General features: G+C 37.7%; 1 protein-coding gene across 1 annotated transcript in view; it reads left to right on the top strand.

Moving 5' to 3' along the window:
* The window catches only part of RP1 (RP1 axonemal microtubule associated), a gene marked incomplete at both ends in the record, with an annotated part of 175,464 nt that overhangs the window by 83,448 nt on the left and 76,554 nt on the right, over positions 1-15,462 (top strand). The window contains 5 exons of the mRNA XM_082044556.1: positions 1,748-1,902; positions 2,558-2,636; positions 5,354-5,435; positions 7,557-7,612; positions 14,789-14,958. Of these exons, the coding sequence (XP_081900682.1) occupies positions 1,748-1,902; positions 2,558-2,636; positions 5,354-5,435; positions 7,557-7,612; positions 14,789-14,958 (542 nt within the window). The remainder of the gene's footprint in view (positions 1-1,747; positions 1,903-2,557; positions 2,637-5,353; positions 5,436-7,556; positions 7,613-14,788; positions 14,959-15,462) is intronic.

The raw sequence follows: 15,462 nt of genomic DNA, 5'->3' as shown, positions 1-15,462 counted from the left end.
CTGCCAAATTTTTGAAGATTTTATGTATTACTGAGATCAAGTTTATGTCACAGGCTAAATGTTAGTGCACTAATGCATGGATGTGAGAGCTGCAGTGAATGCTTGGAGTTACAGAAAATAATGAAACTGATCAAGGGAGACCAGTCCTATTTTGAGTCACAGTTGTAATAGTGATAAAGAGTTGATGACACTATCTTTATCAATTTAGGATAATTGTATACAGATTAAAATAAATACTCTAATTTGGCTAAGCATGCATTCTATCCATCAATATTTCCTTCTTATCTTTCAAAATACATTAGGTTATTTTTTCCCCTTAAGAATTTTCAGTATTATTTTAATACTTGTTTAGCTTCTCCCCTGGGATTCAGAAAGAACTATTCTTCAGTGATTGTGGTTGACATGATATTTGAGTTTTTTAAGATGCCTTGGGGTCCAGTGAATCAAAAATTTAAGGAAATGTCAAGTTCTGCTATGTATTTGGTGGTATAAGACTAACAGTACTTTAATTAGTTTTTGTAGAATATTGTCCAGTTTCAAGCATTTTTTATAATTTTCTGTTTTCATCATAGTTTCTTCTTAAAAGTAGTGTTCAGTTGTGTTTGTTAGGGTTTCTGCTACATTTCTTCCTTCCCAAGAACTATTAAAATTACCCATTAGTGAAACAGTAATCTCCTCTGTGATGTACTACATAGCAGCAGAAATGGCCAGCTGTGATTAGAATAGACACACTGCATGGAAAAATTTCCTTTAAGATGTAAACAGGAAAAGCTTTTTTTTTTTAAGTCATAATAAGAAAAACTGAAATTAAATATAATAGTATGTGATTACTGCAAAATCTTTTATTAAAATAAGTTTGCATTTGCTTTTGCCAAGAAATGATGGACCAGATGATCCTTGTGGTTCCTTCCACTCTGGTATTCTATGATTCTATGACATCCAGATAATTATTAAAATAATACTAGATTGATGCAAAATATGTTAACACAGTAACTCTGAATTATATTCCAGAATTCTTTAAGATAAATATATATATTTTTTGTGTGTAAGATTTCAGTTGAGACTAGAAGGAGAGACATTAAAAAAGTTGTAAATGTATTTTAACTGAGAGCTTTTTAGAAAGTGTGAACATTCACTAGTGATAAACGTTGAAACCTTCAAAATAAGTTGAGTGTACACGTTTTATAGATAAGCGAGCCCATTCATCCACTTGCCCACCATTGTATGTGAGGTGAAAATCTAAAAACCCTAGGACTCGTGATTGCCATTCTTTCTCCTTTCAAGATGAAATGAAGGTTAGCCACCCAGAAAATTATGTTTTGCACAAATCTGGAGGCTGCAAAATCCTTGGTACCAGTGAAATATAGCTATTGTTTGAGATCATGACTAGGCTCGGTTAGGTGGTCCCCAGATAACTTGCCAAGAAAGACTTTGCAAATTAGGTCCTGAAATTGTGAATACTCAACAGGGACTGAGAGAAGAAAATGGAGCACTAGGTAACACTTGCTTGGTGGGCTACTTTGCTGAGGAATGCACAGCAATACTCATGTGTATTTTCAAGCTTGGTATTTCCATATTTTTTGTGCAGAGAATTCAAAGATTTGGACCTGGAAGGGACAAATGCATGGGTAGCTGTTGCTACTTCCAAACTGGAAAGTCAGTCCAGTCTTCTGGGAAAATTTTGATGGGAGAGCTTCTGAATCATGTGCAAACTGCGAGAATAAGCTCAAGGTTTTTCTTCTTCTAGTGTTGTTGTATGAGATCCATGTATATACGGGTACTAAACTTGGTGCTGAAACAGATGCTAATGTTTACATCAACCTCATTGGGACAAGAGGAGATGCTGGCAAAAGGAAGCTCCATCACTCTAAGAATAATGATGTAAAATTTCGACATGGACAGGTGAAGTAAAAACAATTCTACTTCTAATCAGAGTAAATTATGGCTAGCAAACTTTTTCTTTAAAAAGTGTAAATATCTTTTTATTTACAAGTTTTATTCCAGCAGTTTGGCATTTTCTCGTATATTTTCTTCATTCAAAATTAATTACAGAATTACATCATAGGTATAATTTTTATCTGCTGGATCAGTCATTTACTGAGAGCATTGCATAATAGAATTTGAATACACTTGTTTATTTATGTTACAGATACAGATAAAATGGTAACATTAACATTTTTGTTCTCCTGAACAGATCATTGTGAATTTTAGACCCAGGTTCTAAATCCTTATTCCAAAGTATGTTTTCCAGTCTTGATCAGGAAGGTAGGGCTAGAAAATGTAGTCCAGAGATGACCAAATAATTCTTTGCAATGGATTCATGTGTCATGCCAAAGGAATCCAGCTACTCTGTGGAGTAATTTTAAGGTATTACTCACTTAAGAAAGCTTTAAAAGATCCTCACTGACTGGCCGGTACCAATATAAGACACATACATTCATTCTGAAAAAAAAAAAAAATACAAAGGAGGATAAAAAAATAAATTATTCTGCATGGTTGAAGTCAAGGCAATAACTGTATTCAAGAACTTTATCATTTTCCCTGTATGGTTCCACAGATGGATATTTTCTGCATAAAGGCTGTCTCACTGGGAGACTTGGAGAAAGTTCTGATTAGCCATGATGGAGCCGGTCCAGGTAGGATTTAACTTCCTACAGACCAATCTGTTTTCGAGTCCTTTTTAAACAAAATGCCTTTTATTTATATTGCATCCTTCACACAAAATGTGACAGAAGGTCTTACAGTGATAAAAAGTCTTCCTGCAGACTGGTCACTGTGATGAGATTGTCAAAACCAGTGGTAATGGACAGCAAAAAGGACATTAATTTATTCTCAAATCCTGTCTTTCCACTCTTTGTTTTCAATTTTATTTATAAGAAAGCACTATTTATTTGCATATAGAAAGCTCACAAATGCATTGCTTACACAGGTAAAACAACCGTTAATTAGACAAAGAATGGAGACTGACCAGAATAGAATTAAAAGATATGCAACACCTGCTTTGTAACTAAACAAATTTTGAGTAGCTATAGCATAATGTCCTTGCTGCTTTGGACAATAGCAGATTTGGTTATTTTTTCAACCTGTGGAACTCAATGTGAAGCTGCTCCAGAGAGCAACATTGCATTCAGCTTGTAGGTTTTTCAGAAAAAAAAGAGATAATTTTGTGATGAGATACAGGCCCTTGAGCTGTGCATCTCTGGAATGATGTCAGTAGAAGAGACGGCTAGCATCTAAAAACACTGAAGATATAAAAACTGCAAAGATGCTTGCAGATTTGTGTCTATGAAGAAGCCAAGTGAAGAGAAGGGTTTTTAAAGGAGTTCAGAACCACACTGATACTACATGAGAAAAGCTCTTTTACCCTACTCTGTTCTGAAATGGGCTCAAGCAACACCCATCTTGATGACTATCTGTACTGTCCAAGGCTCTGAGCAGACTTCTGGCCATTACAGAAGTAGGCTTATTAGTGGAGCCTTGGTATGGGATGTATCTTTGCAGTTCTCTGGAGTTTGCTCCCTTCAGCAATATGGATGATTGTATATCTGAGAGCTTCACCTCCCAGTAGGCCAAGACACAACACAGAAGGCAGTGTGGTGGAGCCTACCTTCATTCTGTCCCCAGGACACCAGACTATGCTCTCTTCCCTCATCTCTCCTTAAATGAGCAACACAGCCATATCACAGAATCAGCATCACAAATCTGTAACCAGACTGAGCTGTCCTAAGCTGTTCTTTGGCAATGGAGTTCAAAATCTGTAGATTGCCTAAACAAGACAATGGATTGAATTCTGTGTATAAAAAAAAAAAAAAAAAAAAAGCCTTGGTAAATAAGATGGTTGTTTATTGTACTCAGCACAGACAGATCTCACAGACCTTTTATGAATTGTATCCAAAACTAGCCCCAGATAAGCCTGGCCTGGGGTGAACAGAGGGGCTGAGAGCTGGAAAAAGATGATGAGTCCGAAGAGAGGACAACTAGAGACCAAATTTTTTGGGGGCTGAGAAGGAGGAAAGAGGGTTCCTTTAGAGGTGGAGCTGCCTTTTTCTCTAATCATATCACTTGCCTGAGTGGCAGGGAAGAAGGTCTTTATTCTTGATTTAAGACTGTTGTGAAATGATCATGGAACATATGCTTTCTTTGAGGCTCCTAGACTGCAGGGCATAGATCTTCTCCCACAGCTACTCTGAATGAGGAAAGAAAAGGAATTTTGTCCTAGACAGCAGGGTTTTGGCATTGGTTAGGTTTGAATTACTAGATAGTGTGTCTTATCTGCTGAAAGAACCTTCTTTTCCATAGAAACCTCACATATATAGTCTCCCACAGCATCCTCGCTGCTAAACTGAGGAAGTGTGGACTGGATGATCGAGTAGTGAGGTGGATTGTGAACTGGCTGAAGGAAAGAAGCCAGAGAGTCATGGTAAATGGGGCAGAGTCTAGTTGGAGGCCTGTATCTAGTGGAGTGCCTCAAGGGTCAGGACCAGTATTATTCAATATATTCATCAATGACTTGAATGAGGGAATAGAATGTACTGTCAGCAAGTTTGCTGATGACACCAAGCTGGGAGGAATGGCTGACACGCCAGAAGGCTGTGATGCCATTCAAAGAGACCTGGACAGGCTGGAGAGTTGGGCAGGGAAAAATTTAATGAAATATTATGAGGGAAAGTGTAGAGTATTGCATCTGGGCAGGAACAACCCCAGGTTCCGGTATAAGTTGGGGAACGATCTGTTGGAGAGCAGTGTAGGGGAAAGGGACCTGGCAGTCCTAGTGGGCAGCAGGATGACCATGAGCCAGCACTGTGCCCCTGAGACCTAGACATACAGAGCTCTTCCAAGAGTGTAACTCCACTCTATTTGCAAATGAAGAACAGTAGTTTTAATGATTTATTAATTAATACTCTTACATATGCAATAACAACTTCACTTACAGAAGACCAAAATTTCCAGCTTTCACACAGATCTCAGTTGAATGTGTAAGCAGATTTGTCCCAATATCCTTGTGCCTGATCACAAAGGATCAAAAGATGCAGGCTGGGATGTGAATGGTGCTGGCAGTTCACAGATGTATGCATGGACTTATCTCCAAGGAAAAAAATCCCATCCTTCTTAAAATTAAAACAGAGCAAGGCAGAGAAGAATTAACATTGTACCTCTTGCAAGAGATGCAGAATAATAAAGCTTTCACCCTGTTGACATATGTTATATATTTAGCTGAGCTCTGTCTTAATATGATCTGTGTTTCTGCTGGGAAAAAAAAAAAAAAAAAAAAGATAAACTGGGCTTTTTTCTTTAAATATATTCCCAAAGAATGCATTATTTCACATGAGAAACTTTTGTCATTCCAACACAGGCAATGGATGGTTCCTGGATAAGATTGTCATCAAACATAAAGAAGGAAAGGAAGCTCAGGAGGTTGTATTTCCTTGTAATAGGTATGCCATTAATGGAGAAAAAGAATTTGTTACACTGCTGGCAACCTAAGGAAAAAAATGCAGAACTAGCACATGCACACAAGCTAGATATATGAGAAATATCCAAGTTTTTCAACATACAAGGAAAGCAAAATTTTGCTATTGAGGACAAAGAACAAAGTTGCTGTATTGATATAGAAGGGAGTCATAACCTAGTGCCCCAAACTGAGGGTTAACAGGAGAAAAGCTGCATTGATCTTTATCTAAATTATACAGAGACCACATGAAAATAAATAAGCTTTCAGTTCTCGGTCTTTTAAAAAGTATTATGTGTAAAGATCTAGCTGTTCTGATTTTGGTCACTTTCTCAGTCACTGAAATCTTATACCCTATGGAAATCTCTAGAAAGATCTTTAACTTTTCTCCTAGAGGAGAGCCACGATGTTTCCTTTCATTTAGTAAATCTCTACTTGTCTGTCTTATTAGGTCTAGAATTTTGCTGCCATGGTCAAAATTGGAAAATGCTTGATGCTCTCAGTTCTAACAATTATTATACTAAACAGACTGTTTTTCCAATTTCTTTTATTACCTGAGCAACTGCAACCTGAACTTTTAGCAGTCATTGAAATGAATCATATGGCTATAAAAGAAAAAAACAAACCAAACCAACCAAACAAAACCAAAAACCACAAAACAAACAAGCAAACACAAAAAACCATAAAATAAGGCAATAGATGAAAGTAAGGATTTGTGTGTGTAATTTCTTTATTAATATATTTAATGCAATATTTAATGCAATTTAATGCAATCTGAATAATTGTAATTTAGACCCAGCTAATTATATTCTGTAGTATGTGGTTTCCAGAATTTATGAGTTTGGGTTACATGGCTGAAATATTTTCCATGTTATTTTGGGAACTATGCCTTAAATATCTTAGGAGTTCAGCAAAGACAGCTCTCCTCCTCTAGGAAACCTACCAGTTTACAAAAAAAAAAGGGTTTTGGCTTGCAAGGTTCCTGGAAATGACTAGCTAAAAACTACTTATTCCTCTCAGAGCTATTATTCTGATGAGCAGGTTTTTGGCTTAGTTTTCTTTTTTTTGGCTATTAGGCTTTTAAATTGGTTTGGTGTTCATTTAATATGGTTATTGGAAGAGCAGATAAATGAGACAATTGTTTCTTTAATTACAAGGAGATATTATGAGACTTCTCTAAAGGGAATGATGCTGAATGAAGACATTTGGGCTCTTTATAAAACTGCCTTGTCAAAAAAAATCATGAGGTTCTTAGAAGAAGATTAGAGATTTTATATATAGAATTAGAGGTGTCCTGTCATGTTTTGCCTGCAGTGTAGGTTTGCTATTTATTGCAACAATAGTTGAAATACAATGGAGTTTAGACTTCATGCATATGAGTTATAGAGTTTTCTTATATGGAAGAAGCAAAATATATTATGTACCCTTAGGTTTAAACAAATGCAACATCAACATGGAGCCAATAGAATAGAACCTGATAGTGAGCACCTCTTTATTTTTTTTAAATAAGTGAGATTGTTAAAGGCTGTGAAGTGTTATTATATCAAAAAGGAGGATCAGCTGAAGGAGTATGGATGTGTGTTTGTTGTAAAAGGATATTGTAGGAAAAACCCTTAAATTCATCAGTATTAAAAAAAAAAAAAAGGAAAGGAAAGTAGAAAGAGAAGTTCAGTTCATTGCTGCATATCTACAGAAGCTTTATAAACTTCCAGACCTGCAGGGGTTATGTATAATTTTAAGCACAATTAATGTAACTGATTAGTGCATGTTATATAATTCCACCAGTTATATAATTCCAGCTGAGTCTCTGATCCGGTAAATACTTACTGTTTCATATAATGTACTTCATATAGTACTATAGTATTTCATATAGCTACTATGAAAATTCTTGTTTGCCTGAAGGAGAGTGAACCAAATTCTCCTAATATGAATACAGCTAACTATGATGAATATATGACAGAAAGTTTGATCTAGGAAGTAGTTTCAAGGCATAATTTGATTTAAAAATATTTTAAAATACTGTTGGAGAGAGAAGGTAATTGTCAGATTACTTGTACCATACTGATAATTCTTATTAATCTTATTATTTTTGTTTTTGCAATGAAAGATGGTTAGATGAAAATCAAGATGATGGGAAAACTGAAAGGGAGTTAACTGCCAACAGTAAGTATTATGGTAAAGAATATTTGTTTTATAACAACAGATTAGATACTTAATGCCTAGTTATTACTGAAGAACCCTTTTGAATAAGACTGTAACTTAAGAAGACAAGCAATAATAAATCTTGTTCACTTTTTTTTTTCTGTTCATAGAGGATGACAATTCAAAGAAGGCATTCCTTAAAGGTAGGAGTTGTTTACTACAACATTGTTTTTGCTGTTTGAATTTAATCTGCAAATCAGTGTTAAGAGACATACATGTGCGCAAGTGACCTCATCATATATGCAAACTGTCAACTATGAGAGAAAATGAAGACAAATTAACTGACAGTGGTCTACAGAAAGGACTAGGCCTTTATAGGTAATTGAGAAAAACATGCTGCTCATAAACCATTTTTGATCTTCTTCATATTCCTGCTATTCTGTCCTGAAATCAGCCAAAAATTCCTCTGGTAAGAGATTCAAGCGTTGTTTTGTTTGTCTCAATGTCACTGTCATTTAATACATGGGGACAGGTTCCCCAGCAAACACCATCAAGTTGAAAAATGTATTATGAAGTGTCAGTGGAAGCATTTTCAGGTCAAAATCCATCAGGGTATTCCCAAAGTAGCCAGAAATAATACAGGCTTAAACTCCAAATCAGTTAGTGAAGCTACAAGTATATGCTATTCAGTTGACTGAATCTGCTTGAATTAGTAAAAAGATTTTAATAAAAAAACTACACACCCAGCTGTCTATTTTTATACCTACAAAGACACCACTGGATAAATGCTAGTACCTTCCAAGTGTTTAAAGTTTGAGATACCATCTCTGTGCTTCTCCCCAACCAGAAAAGAGAAACAAACTGACACAAGTATGTTTAAGACCATTTAACTGTAAATGGGTATTCTGTGCAACTGTGTCTGAGAAATGTATGGGAGAAACTGAAGTTAAAAAAGTAACATTCACATTTGGCTCTGGAAACAGTGACTTACCTTGTGTAGGATGAGTCCTGATCTATTGATCTATTTCCAGTTTCAGTGAAAATTAAATCATTCACATTCAATCAAACAGTTTAGCCAAAAGTTTTATTGTTCCATGACAACATATGTTTGACAAGAGAATGATTAACTCAGGTAAGTAAAGGCTTTCTTGATTTGATTTTCACAAGAGTGACTTGGAATTGGATTCTACATTCTGTTAAGTGCACAGTTCAGAGATACATCCATAACATCTATTTCAACTTATGTTCAGAAGATAGACTATATTTTACAACTAATCTAAATTTTTTTTCTGGTGCAATTTCATTCTTTATTGCACTATAATAAGCAGGCACAGATGCACAGCCTGTGCATGTCAAGAGCAGTTAGACATCCTATATTGATTATGGGGAGAAAGTCTTAATCAGTTCTTGAAATGTCACACTCCCAGAGAGTGTGTGCTGATTTGTTAGGCTGAGGTCAGAGGTTCTGAATAATGAAGGTATAAAGGAGGAGAACATTTTTAGGAACTATGTTGCCAATTATCTATGCTTGAATTGCTCTTTTCTTTACCCAGCGGCTCATTCCAGTGAGGAGCTGAGATAGGTGAGAGATCATGGTTTTATGCCTTATGTAAAAAAGATGATGAGCAGAACTGACCTCAGGATTGTTCACAGTTTAATTTGTGTTGTCATAGTGGTTATCTCATAAACCTTGCATGTGAAAAGATTCAGCTTTATAGGAGGGTAACACTCACAAGAGGTTTGGAAGGCTGTCCTGTACTTGGTTCTGTGTCAATCCATCACGACACAGTACCAGGGTAAGAGCTGATAAGGGAAAATTCAGGAGATGCAGAGTCTTGGAAGAAAAAGTAATTGCCTTAAATGCTTCCAGCAGCTGTAGCAGTGAAGATTTCACATGGCAGAGCAGATAGCAGTGATAAGCAGTCCCACTCACAGTGGAAGTGAAAACTTTCTATACAACAAACATTTACTGAATAAAAGACAAGAAGCAGTGATGATGTTAGGGAGACAATGTTTTATGCATTAATGCAGTCATGTTCTATACAAGCTGCACTGTGCAAGTGGGCTTCAGAAAAAGTAATTAAAAAGTTGATTGGGTTAATTCAGTAGTGTTTGGTGATTTTCTGAATAAGATCAATATGCTTAGGTAAGGTCTGTAACAAAGGTTACAAAACAAAACAGTTAGTCACTCCAGAGGTCAGAAATCTCATTCTCTTTGGATAAAGCTTTTATAGTAAGATGTTCAACCACCTAGCCAAGGAAGAGAGTTTGAAAGTCATCATTACTAAGAAGTTTACTTGAGTTCTCAGTCCTTCTTCAGCCAGGTTGGCATTACGTCAGATTTAATGAAGCATAACTTCCAGATCCCTGTGAACACTGCCAAAATGCAGAATGCACAAATCAAGTTTTCCCAGAAACCTTTGTACATCTCTAGATTATGGAGGTGCTCTGGCAAATCAAGTGTAGGAACAGATTTATTTGTATTCTCTTGATTTCACCTTGTATATTTGATGCAAGAGAAAAAGACAAAAGGGATTGTCTTGGTTGGTAAGGTGGATAGCTCTTCTCAGCTCTCAAATGATTAAGTTGTTTTGAGGAAGAATGGGACTTTAAATACCTCTCAGTGTTTCCTACATTGCAGGCAAATTTTACTACTTTCACCTTCCATGTTCTCTTTTCTCCCTCAAAACACATGGAGTATCGTAATAGCACATAGTAAAAGATTTTATCTCAAAGCAAAGAGACAAGACATACAATATTCCAACACTGTCCATGCTGCAGTCAGTTAAAAGGAGCTGGGTTCCCATAATGTGTTTCCTGTAGGGTGCTCTATGTTATTGTGGATTTTTGTGGGTGCTGCACAAAAGTTCAGATAATGGCTGTTTCTAACTTGACTCTTGTGTTGTGCAAGGGATATAGAAAATTCATAAGTAAAGAGAAAACACACAGTAAATTCTCTCACGTTTTATTTGGTTTTTAAATTATTTCCTACCTTGCCAGTATTTGCTAATGAGGCAAGAATAATCTCAGAATTCCAAAACTGTAAACGGATTGGTCCTATTTCTAGAAAGCAATGACAGTATATATTGCCATGTTGAGTCTGCATTTCCTAAGAAAATAAAATAAGCAGACTGGTCGCCTTGCCACAAGGCAACAAAACTTTCTGCAATGTCTGGAAAGTAAGAAATCTGCTTCTACATCTAGCAAAATGCAAATGCCATTCTAGGTCTTAAGACCAAAAACCAGAAGAGTAAAAAACCAAATGGAATAATGTACAGAGTGTTTCCAAAAGATAGACCCAATTTGAAATCACTATATCTCTACAACCACAAACCACCCATGAATGAAGCTCTTACAGTCTGTACAGCAGGTGAAGGGAACATGGAACATTTATAAAAGGATTACTAAAACTTTATAACTCATTAAACCATTTGTACATGTTTGTGTAACTGTAACATGTTGGGTCGACCTTTTTGTAACACACTGTACTGTAAAAATAGTAGTGGCAATCCTCTAAAAACATATGAATTGTTCATATTTTAAAAATGGAAAAAAGCTTTCCTTTTTCAGTTTTATGGCTTATATTACAAAATGTTGACTTTATGTTTTACCTTGCCCAGTTTGCTATGTGCAGAAGTCATTGCAGGTTTGATTTTCACAGTTTTGCTGCGAGCATCTTTCAGGTTCCAAACTAGTGGTCTAAAGACTTTCTGAAAGGAAAAGGGCGTCTGCTTCTAACGTATCCCTGGATACACCCCTGTCATGTGAAATCAGGTCCTTGGCTATATAATTTTAGAGAAGAAAGAATTCTGAGATTTTTTTTCACAGAAGTCTCTTTTTGCCCCAGTATTCATTTTAGCAGTCATTATACTGATATCTCAAAGAAAATGACTATATTTTTATACATAAGCTAAATATACTACACTAACACAGTAGTCACTCTGAAAAGAAGTTAATGCATTTCAGTAGTATCAGAGGAAAGGTCTTTTTTTTTGATGTGGCCACTCATGTGAAACACAGAAAATGACCTAGTAATCTGATTTTCAGAACTCACTGAGTACTTCAGAAAATTCTGAAAAGAGATACAGAAATCATTGAACACAATGGTATTTGGCATTTGGCAGTTTGGCATTTGGTATTTTGCATCAGTCTCCTGTCTTGTGTAGCCATTCTTACCAAGTAGCTGTCTAAGTGAATATAATATTAGATAAAACATTTTCTTCTTGTTCTGGCATGAGCAGGTTAAATGAATTTGCTGAACTGACAGAAAATGCAGTCAGTCAGGGTTAGCTCAGTTACCAAATCGTAGAAGCATTGAAAGTAAATGTCGGAGAACAAACAGCAACAGATGCTAAGAGGCCTAAAGTCTGTTAACCACTGATTTATGTCCTGGACATCTCCCAACCAGTGTCTTAGCATTTCTTTTGAAATAAGTAGAAACACAATTGTGGATATTAATTAAATAAATCCCCTTTCCCGGAATACTGTCTCTAAACATGCTGTCTCTTTGAGCAAGGAATGGCCAGTTAGGCATCCATGCTTTCTCTTACCTTGGGGCTTGCTTTCTCCTGAACAGAGATTCATAGAGAGGAAAAAAAAAAAGCTCACCTGGGAAACACAGTAGTGCAAAATTATCTTAATTTCCCTTCTGCTGTGTTCCTGGGACAGCCATCAAAATGGGGCATGGCTGGAGAGGATAAGAGGTTCAAGGCTACATTGGAAGTCTTTGTAAAAATTTTAAGCTGCTCATGAGCCCTCAGAGTGCTCAGGAGCGGCAGAAGCTCAAACGATGCTTGACTTCACTAAGTGTGACACCCTGAAGGGTACCAGATGCCAACCTGGCACAAGGAGATAAAATTCAAGGCTGGCACATACATCAAACAACACAAGTTCCTCATTAGTCAAAGCGTGGATCTTCCACATACTACATCTGACTCATTCCTGTAAATGACCTCAGAAAGAGTTCAGATGGAAGGATCCTTCAGCTAGCATGTTACTCAGCAGACTGACTGTGAGATGCGTATTTGCCTGCTGTTTTGTAGCTGAGCCCAGAAAAGTCAGGGAACAGTCAAATGTAATGCAGAAAGAGCTTCTATAACAAGGGGGAAAGCAGAATTAGCTGAAGAAAATAATGTGAAAATAGGGGAAAAATCATAAATCAAGAAAAGCAAATCACGCTTTCACTTAATCTCCATGAGCCTGTGAGTGCAATGCCTCCTGTAGCTGGAATAAAAAGGCTTCCTCAATAGTCTACCCTTGATCAGGCAGGCTGTAGTAGACACTAGCCACTAGGTTTCCTTTGTTGCCTTGGCCTCTGATTCTTACCCATAAGCTTTCAACCTGCTTGTGGCTATTCTTCAGTGACAGCTCTTCACACTCTATCCATCTCTTGATGTAGAGAGCAACCCCTCCACCCTTTCCTTCCTTGCCTGTCCCTTCTGAACCGCCTGTAGCCTTTGATAAGTGAGCTCCAGTCATGGGATCCATCCCACCAAGTTTCAGTGATGGCCACTAGGTTGTAGCTTTCTAGAAGCATGGTGGCTTCCAGCTCCTCCTGTTTGTTGCCCATGCTGCTTTCTTGATATAGAGGCACTTCAGTTGGGTTGTCAGTTGTGCCAACTTCTTAGAGGAACACTCCTTAATTCTTTTGAAGTGTTTTGCTGGTGTTTTCCTTCTGGCTTCTATTACCTCAGGAGCCCCTGGGTCATGTCCATAAGACTTCAAGTGTGTTCCAGTGTGGCCAACACTTCTCAGGGACATTAGCTGAGGATCTTCACTAGCACCCCACCCCTCTAACCTTGGCATCTCATCCCACAGCTTGTCATAGGCAAGCCTGCTGTCATACAACTCCCCATTATGTCTACTTTAAAGCTCTATCAATGAGCCTTGCTAGCTCATGAGCAAAGACCTTCTTCCCCCTTTGAGAAAGATGAATCCGATCTGACATCAGCAAACCCGGTGCTGTGTAAGCCATCCCATTATAAAAAAACTCAAAATGGTGGTTGTGACACCAGCCCCACACCACACTTACGTATTGATAGACTACATGTCTGTTTCTTCTAAGTTTGCTACCTACAACTGGAAGGAGAGAGGAGAAAATAACCTGTGCTATCAATACCCTTAACAACCATCCCAAGAGCCTGAAGTCTCTTTTGATCATTCTTGGATTATGGGTTGCCGCTTCATTGCCACCCACATGGAAGACTAGTAATACGTAGCAGTCCGAGGGCCATGCCAGACTAAGAAGTTTCCTAATGATGTCCTTAACCCAGTCCCCAGGAGGGCAGCAGACTTCCCTAAGAGGAGGGTCTGTCCGATGTACTGGACCCTCTATTCCCCTCAGAAGGGAGTAATCTATAACTATAACCCATCTTTTCTTCCTCGTGGTTGTAATACAGAGGGTATGCCTTTTTGACCCTGTCAGCACATCTGGTGTGGAGGGACCCTCATCCTTCTCATCCATTGACTAGCCTTCCACATCCAGAGCCTCATACCTGTTGTACAGGGGCACCTAGGAGGGTGAGGTGGTAAAAGGTAAAAGAATCTGGCACTCCCTGCAGCCTGAGACCTGGATGACTGCATGTTTCAGCCTGGGTTGCTACAGTCTTCCTGGCGAGTGCAGGGGACACAACTGCACTGGGTGGATACCATAGCAAAGTTCCTTCTGGGAGGGTGATAACCACCATTTGTAATTTTATTGCTGGACAGATGTCATATGGTATGGAATATCACTTCGGTCAGTTTGGGTCAGCTGTCCTGGCTGTCCGCTCCCAAGATCTTGCCTACCACCAGCCTGCTGGTGTGGAGGGAATGCTGGAGAGGCAGCCTTGGTGCTGTGCAAGCACTGCTGAGCAGCAGCCAAAACACTGCTGTGTTATCAACATTGTTCTAGCTACCAATACAAAACATAGCTCTGTCCAAGCTACTGTGGGGAAAATTAACTCCATCTCAGCCAGACCACTGAGGTCAGTGCAAATAGCTCTTTGTAATTCTCTAAATTTTGGATACAACTGTTCCCTTGTGTTTATAAAGTCTTATTTAAGTTAAAGTTATCTTCAACAGAAGGAACATCTATTTACTTTTATAAAATGTGATCTAAGTTCATAGCAGTGTTTAAATTCTCTTTTGCAATAATAACAGAAACATCCATTACATCTTGCCATTGATACTAAAAATGTGATGTTTTAATTTTTTTAGCACAACAGTGGAGAGTGCAGGTTAAAACAGAGAGAGATTCCCCGGAGCCACAAGAGTGTAAAAGGACCCTTGTGATTTACGGCTCAAAGGGCAAAAGTGATGAGCTTCTGCTTTCTTCACAAAACCCAAGATACGCGTGCTTTCTACCCAGAGCAACAGATGAATTCATTGTGAGTCATAAATATACAGTACTATACAGACCTTACTATCACATTCCTTTCTAGCCAAAAGATATATATATAGGGAATGTTAGTTTGGCTGGTACAAATAACGTATTTATTTACAAAGATGGAATTATGTAACTTTAGATCTTGGATCATCTTCTGCTGCAGCCAGCTGCAGCATTCTCTTTGAATTTTCACTGCCTTCAAGTGTATGTGTCATAGAAATAGTCCCTTTTGTGTAATTTATTCCGTTCATCAGCTTGTTTTGCATTTTTTCCAATTCTCTAAAGATTCCTGAGTTGCAATTTGTACAAAAGGCATTATACAATTATTTAAGAATGCAGAAGATGAAGGATTGGACAGTATTCCCAGAGGACATAAGTGGGTTTTTCTTTCCTTTATTTCAGTCCATGTGAAGCAGTCTCCCCTCTCCCCCAAAATAGTTCTGTCTCTCAAGCCAGCAGGCAGAGGATTTTTTCTGGATAATCATAAATCACAGGAGAATGCATT

Source organism: Streptopelia decaocto (genome assembly GCF_964273445.1).
Source record: "Streptopelia decaocto genome assembly, chromosome: 2".
In the NCBI taxonomy this organism is placed as follows: Eukaryota; Metazoa; Chordata; class Aves; order Columbiformes; family Columbidae; genus Streptopelia; species Streptopelia decaocto.
This window is presented reverse-complemented; position numbering and strand designations above follow the sequence as displayed.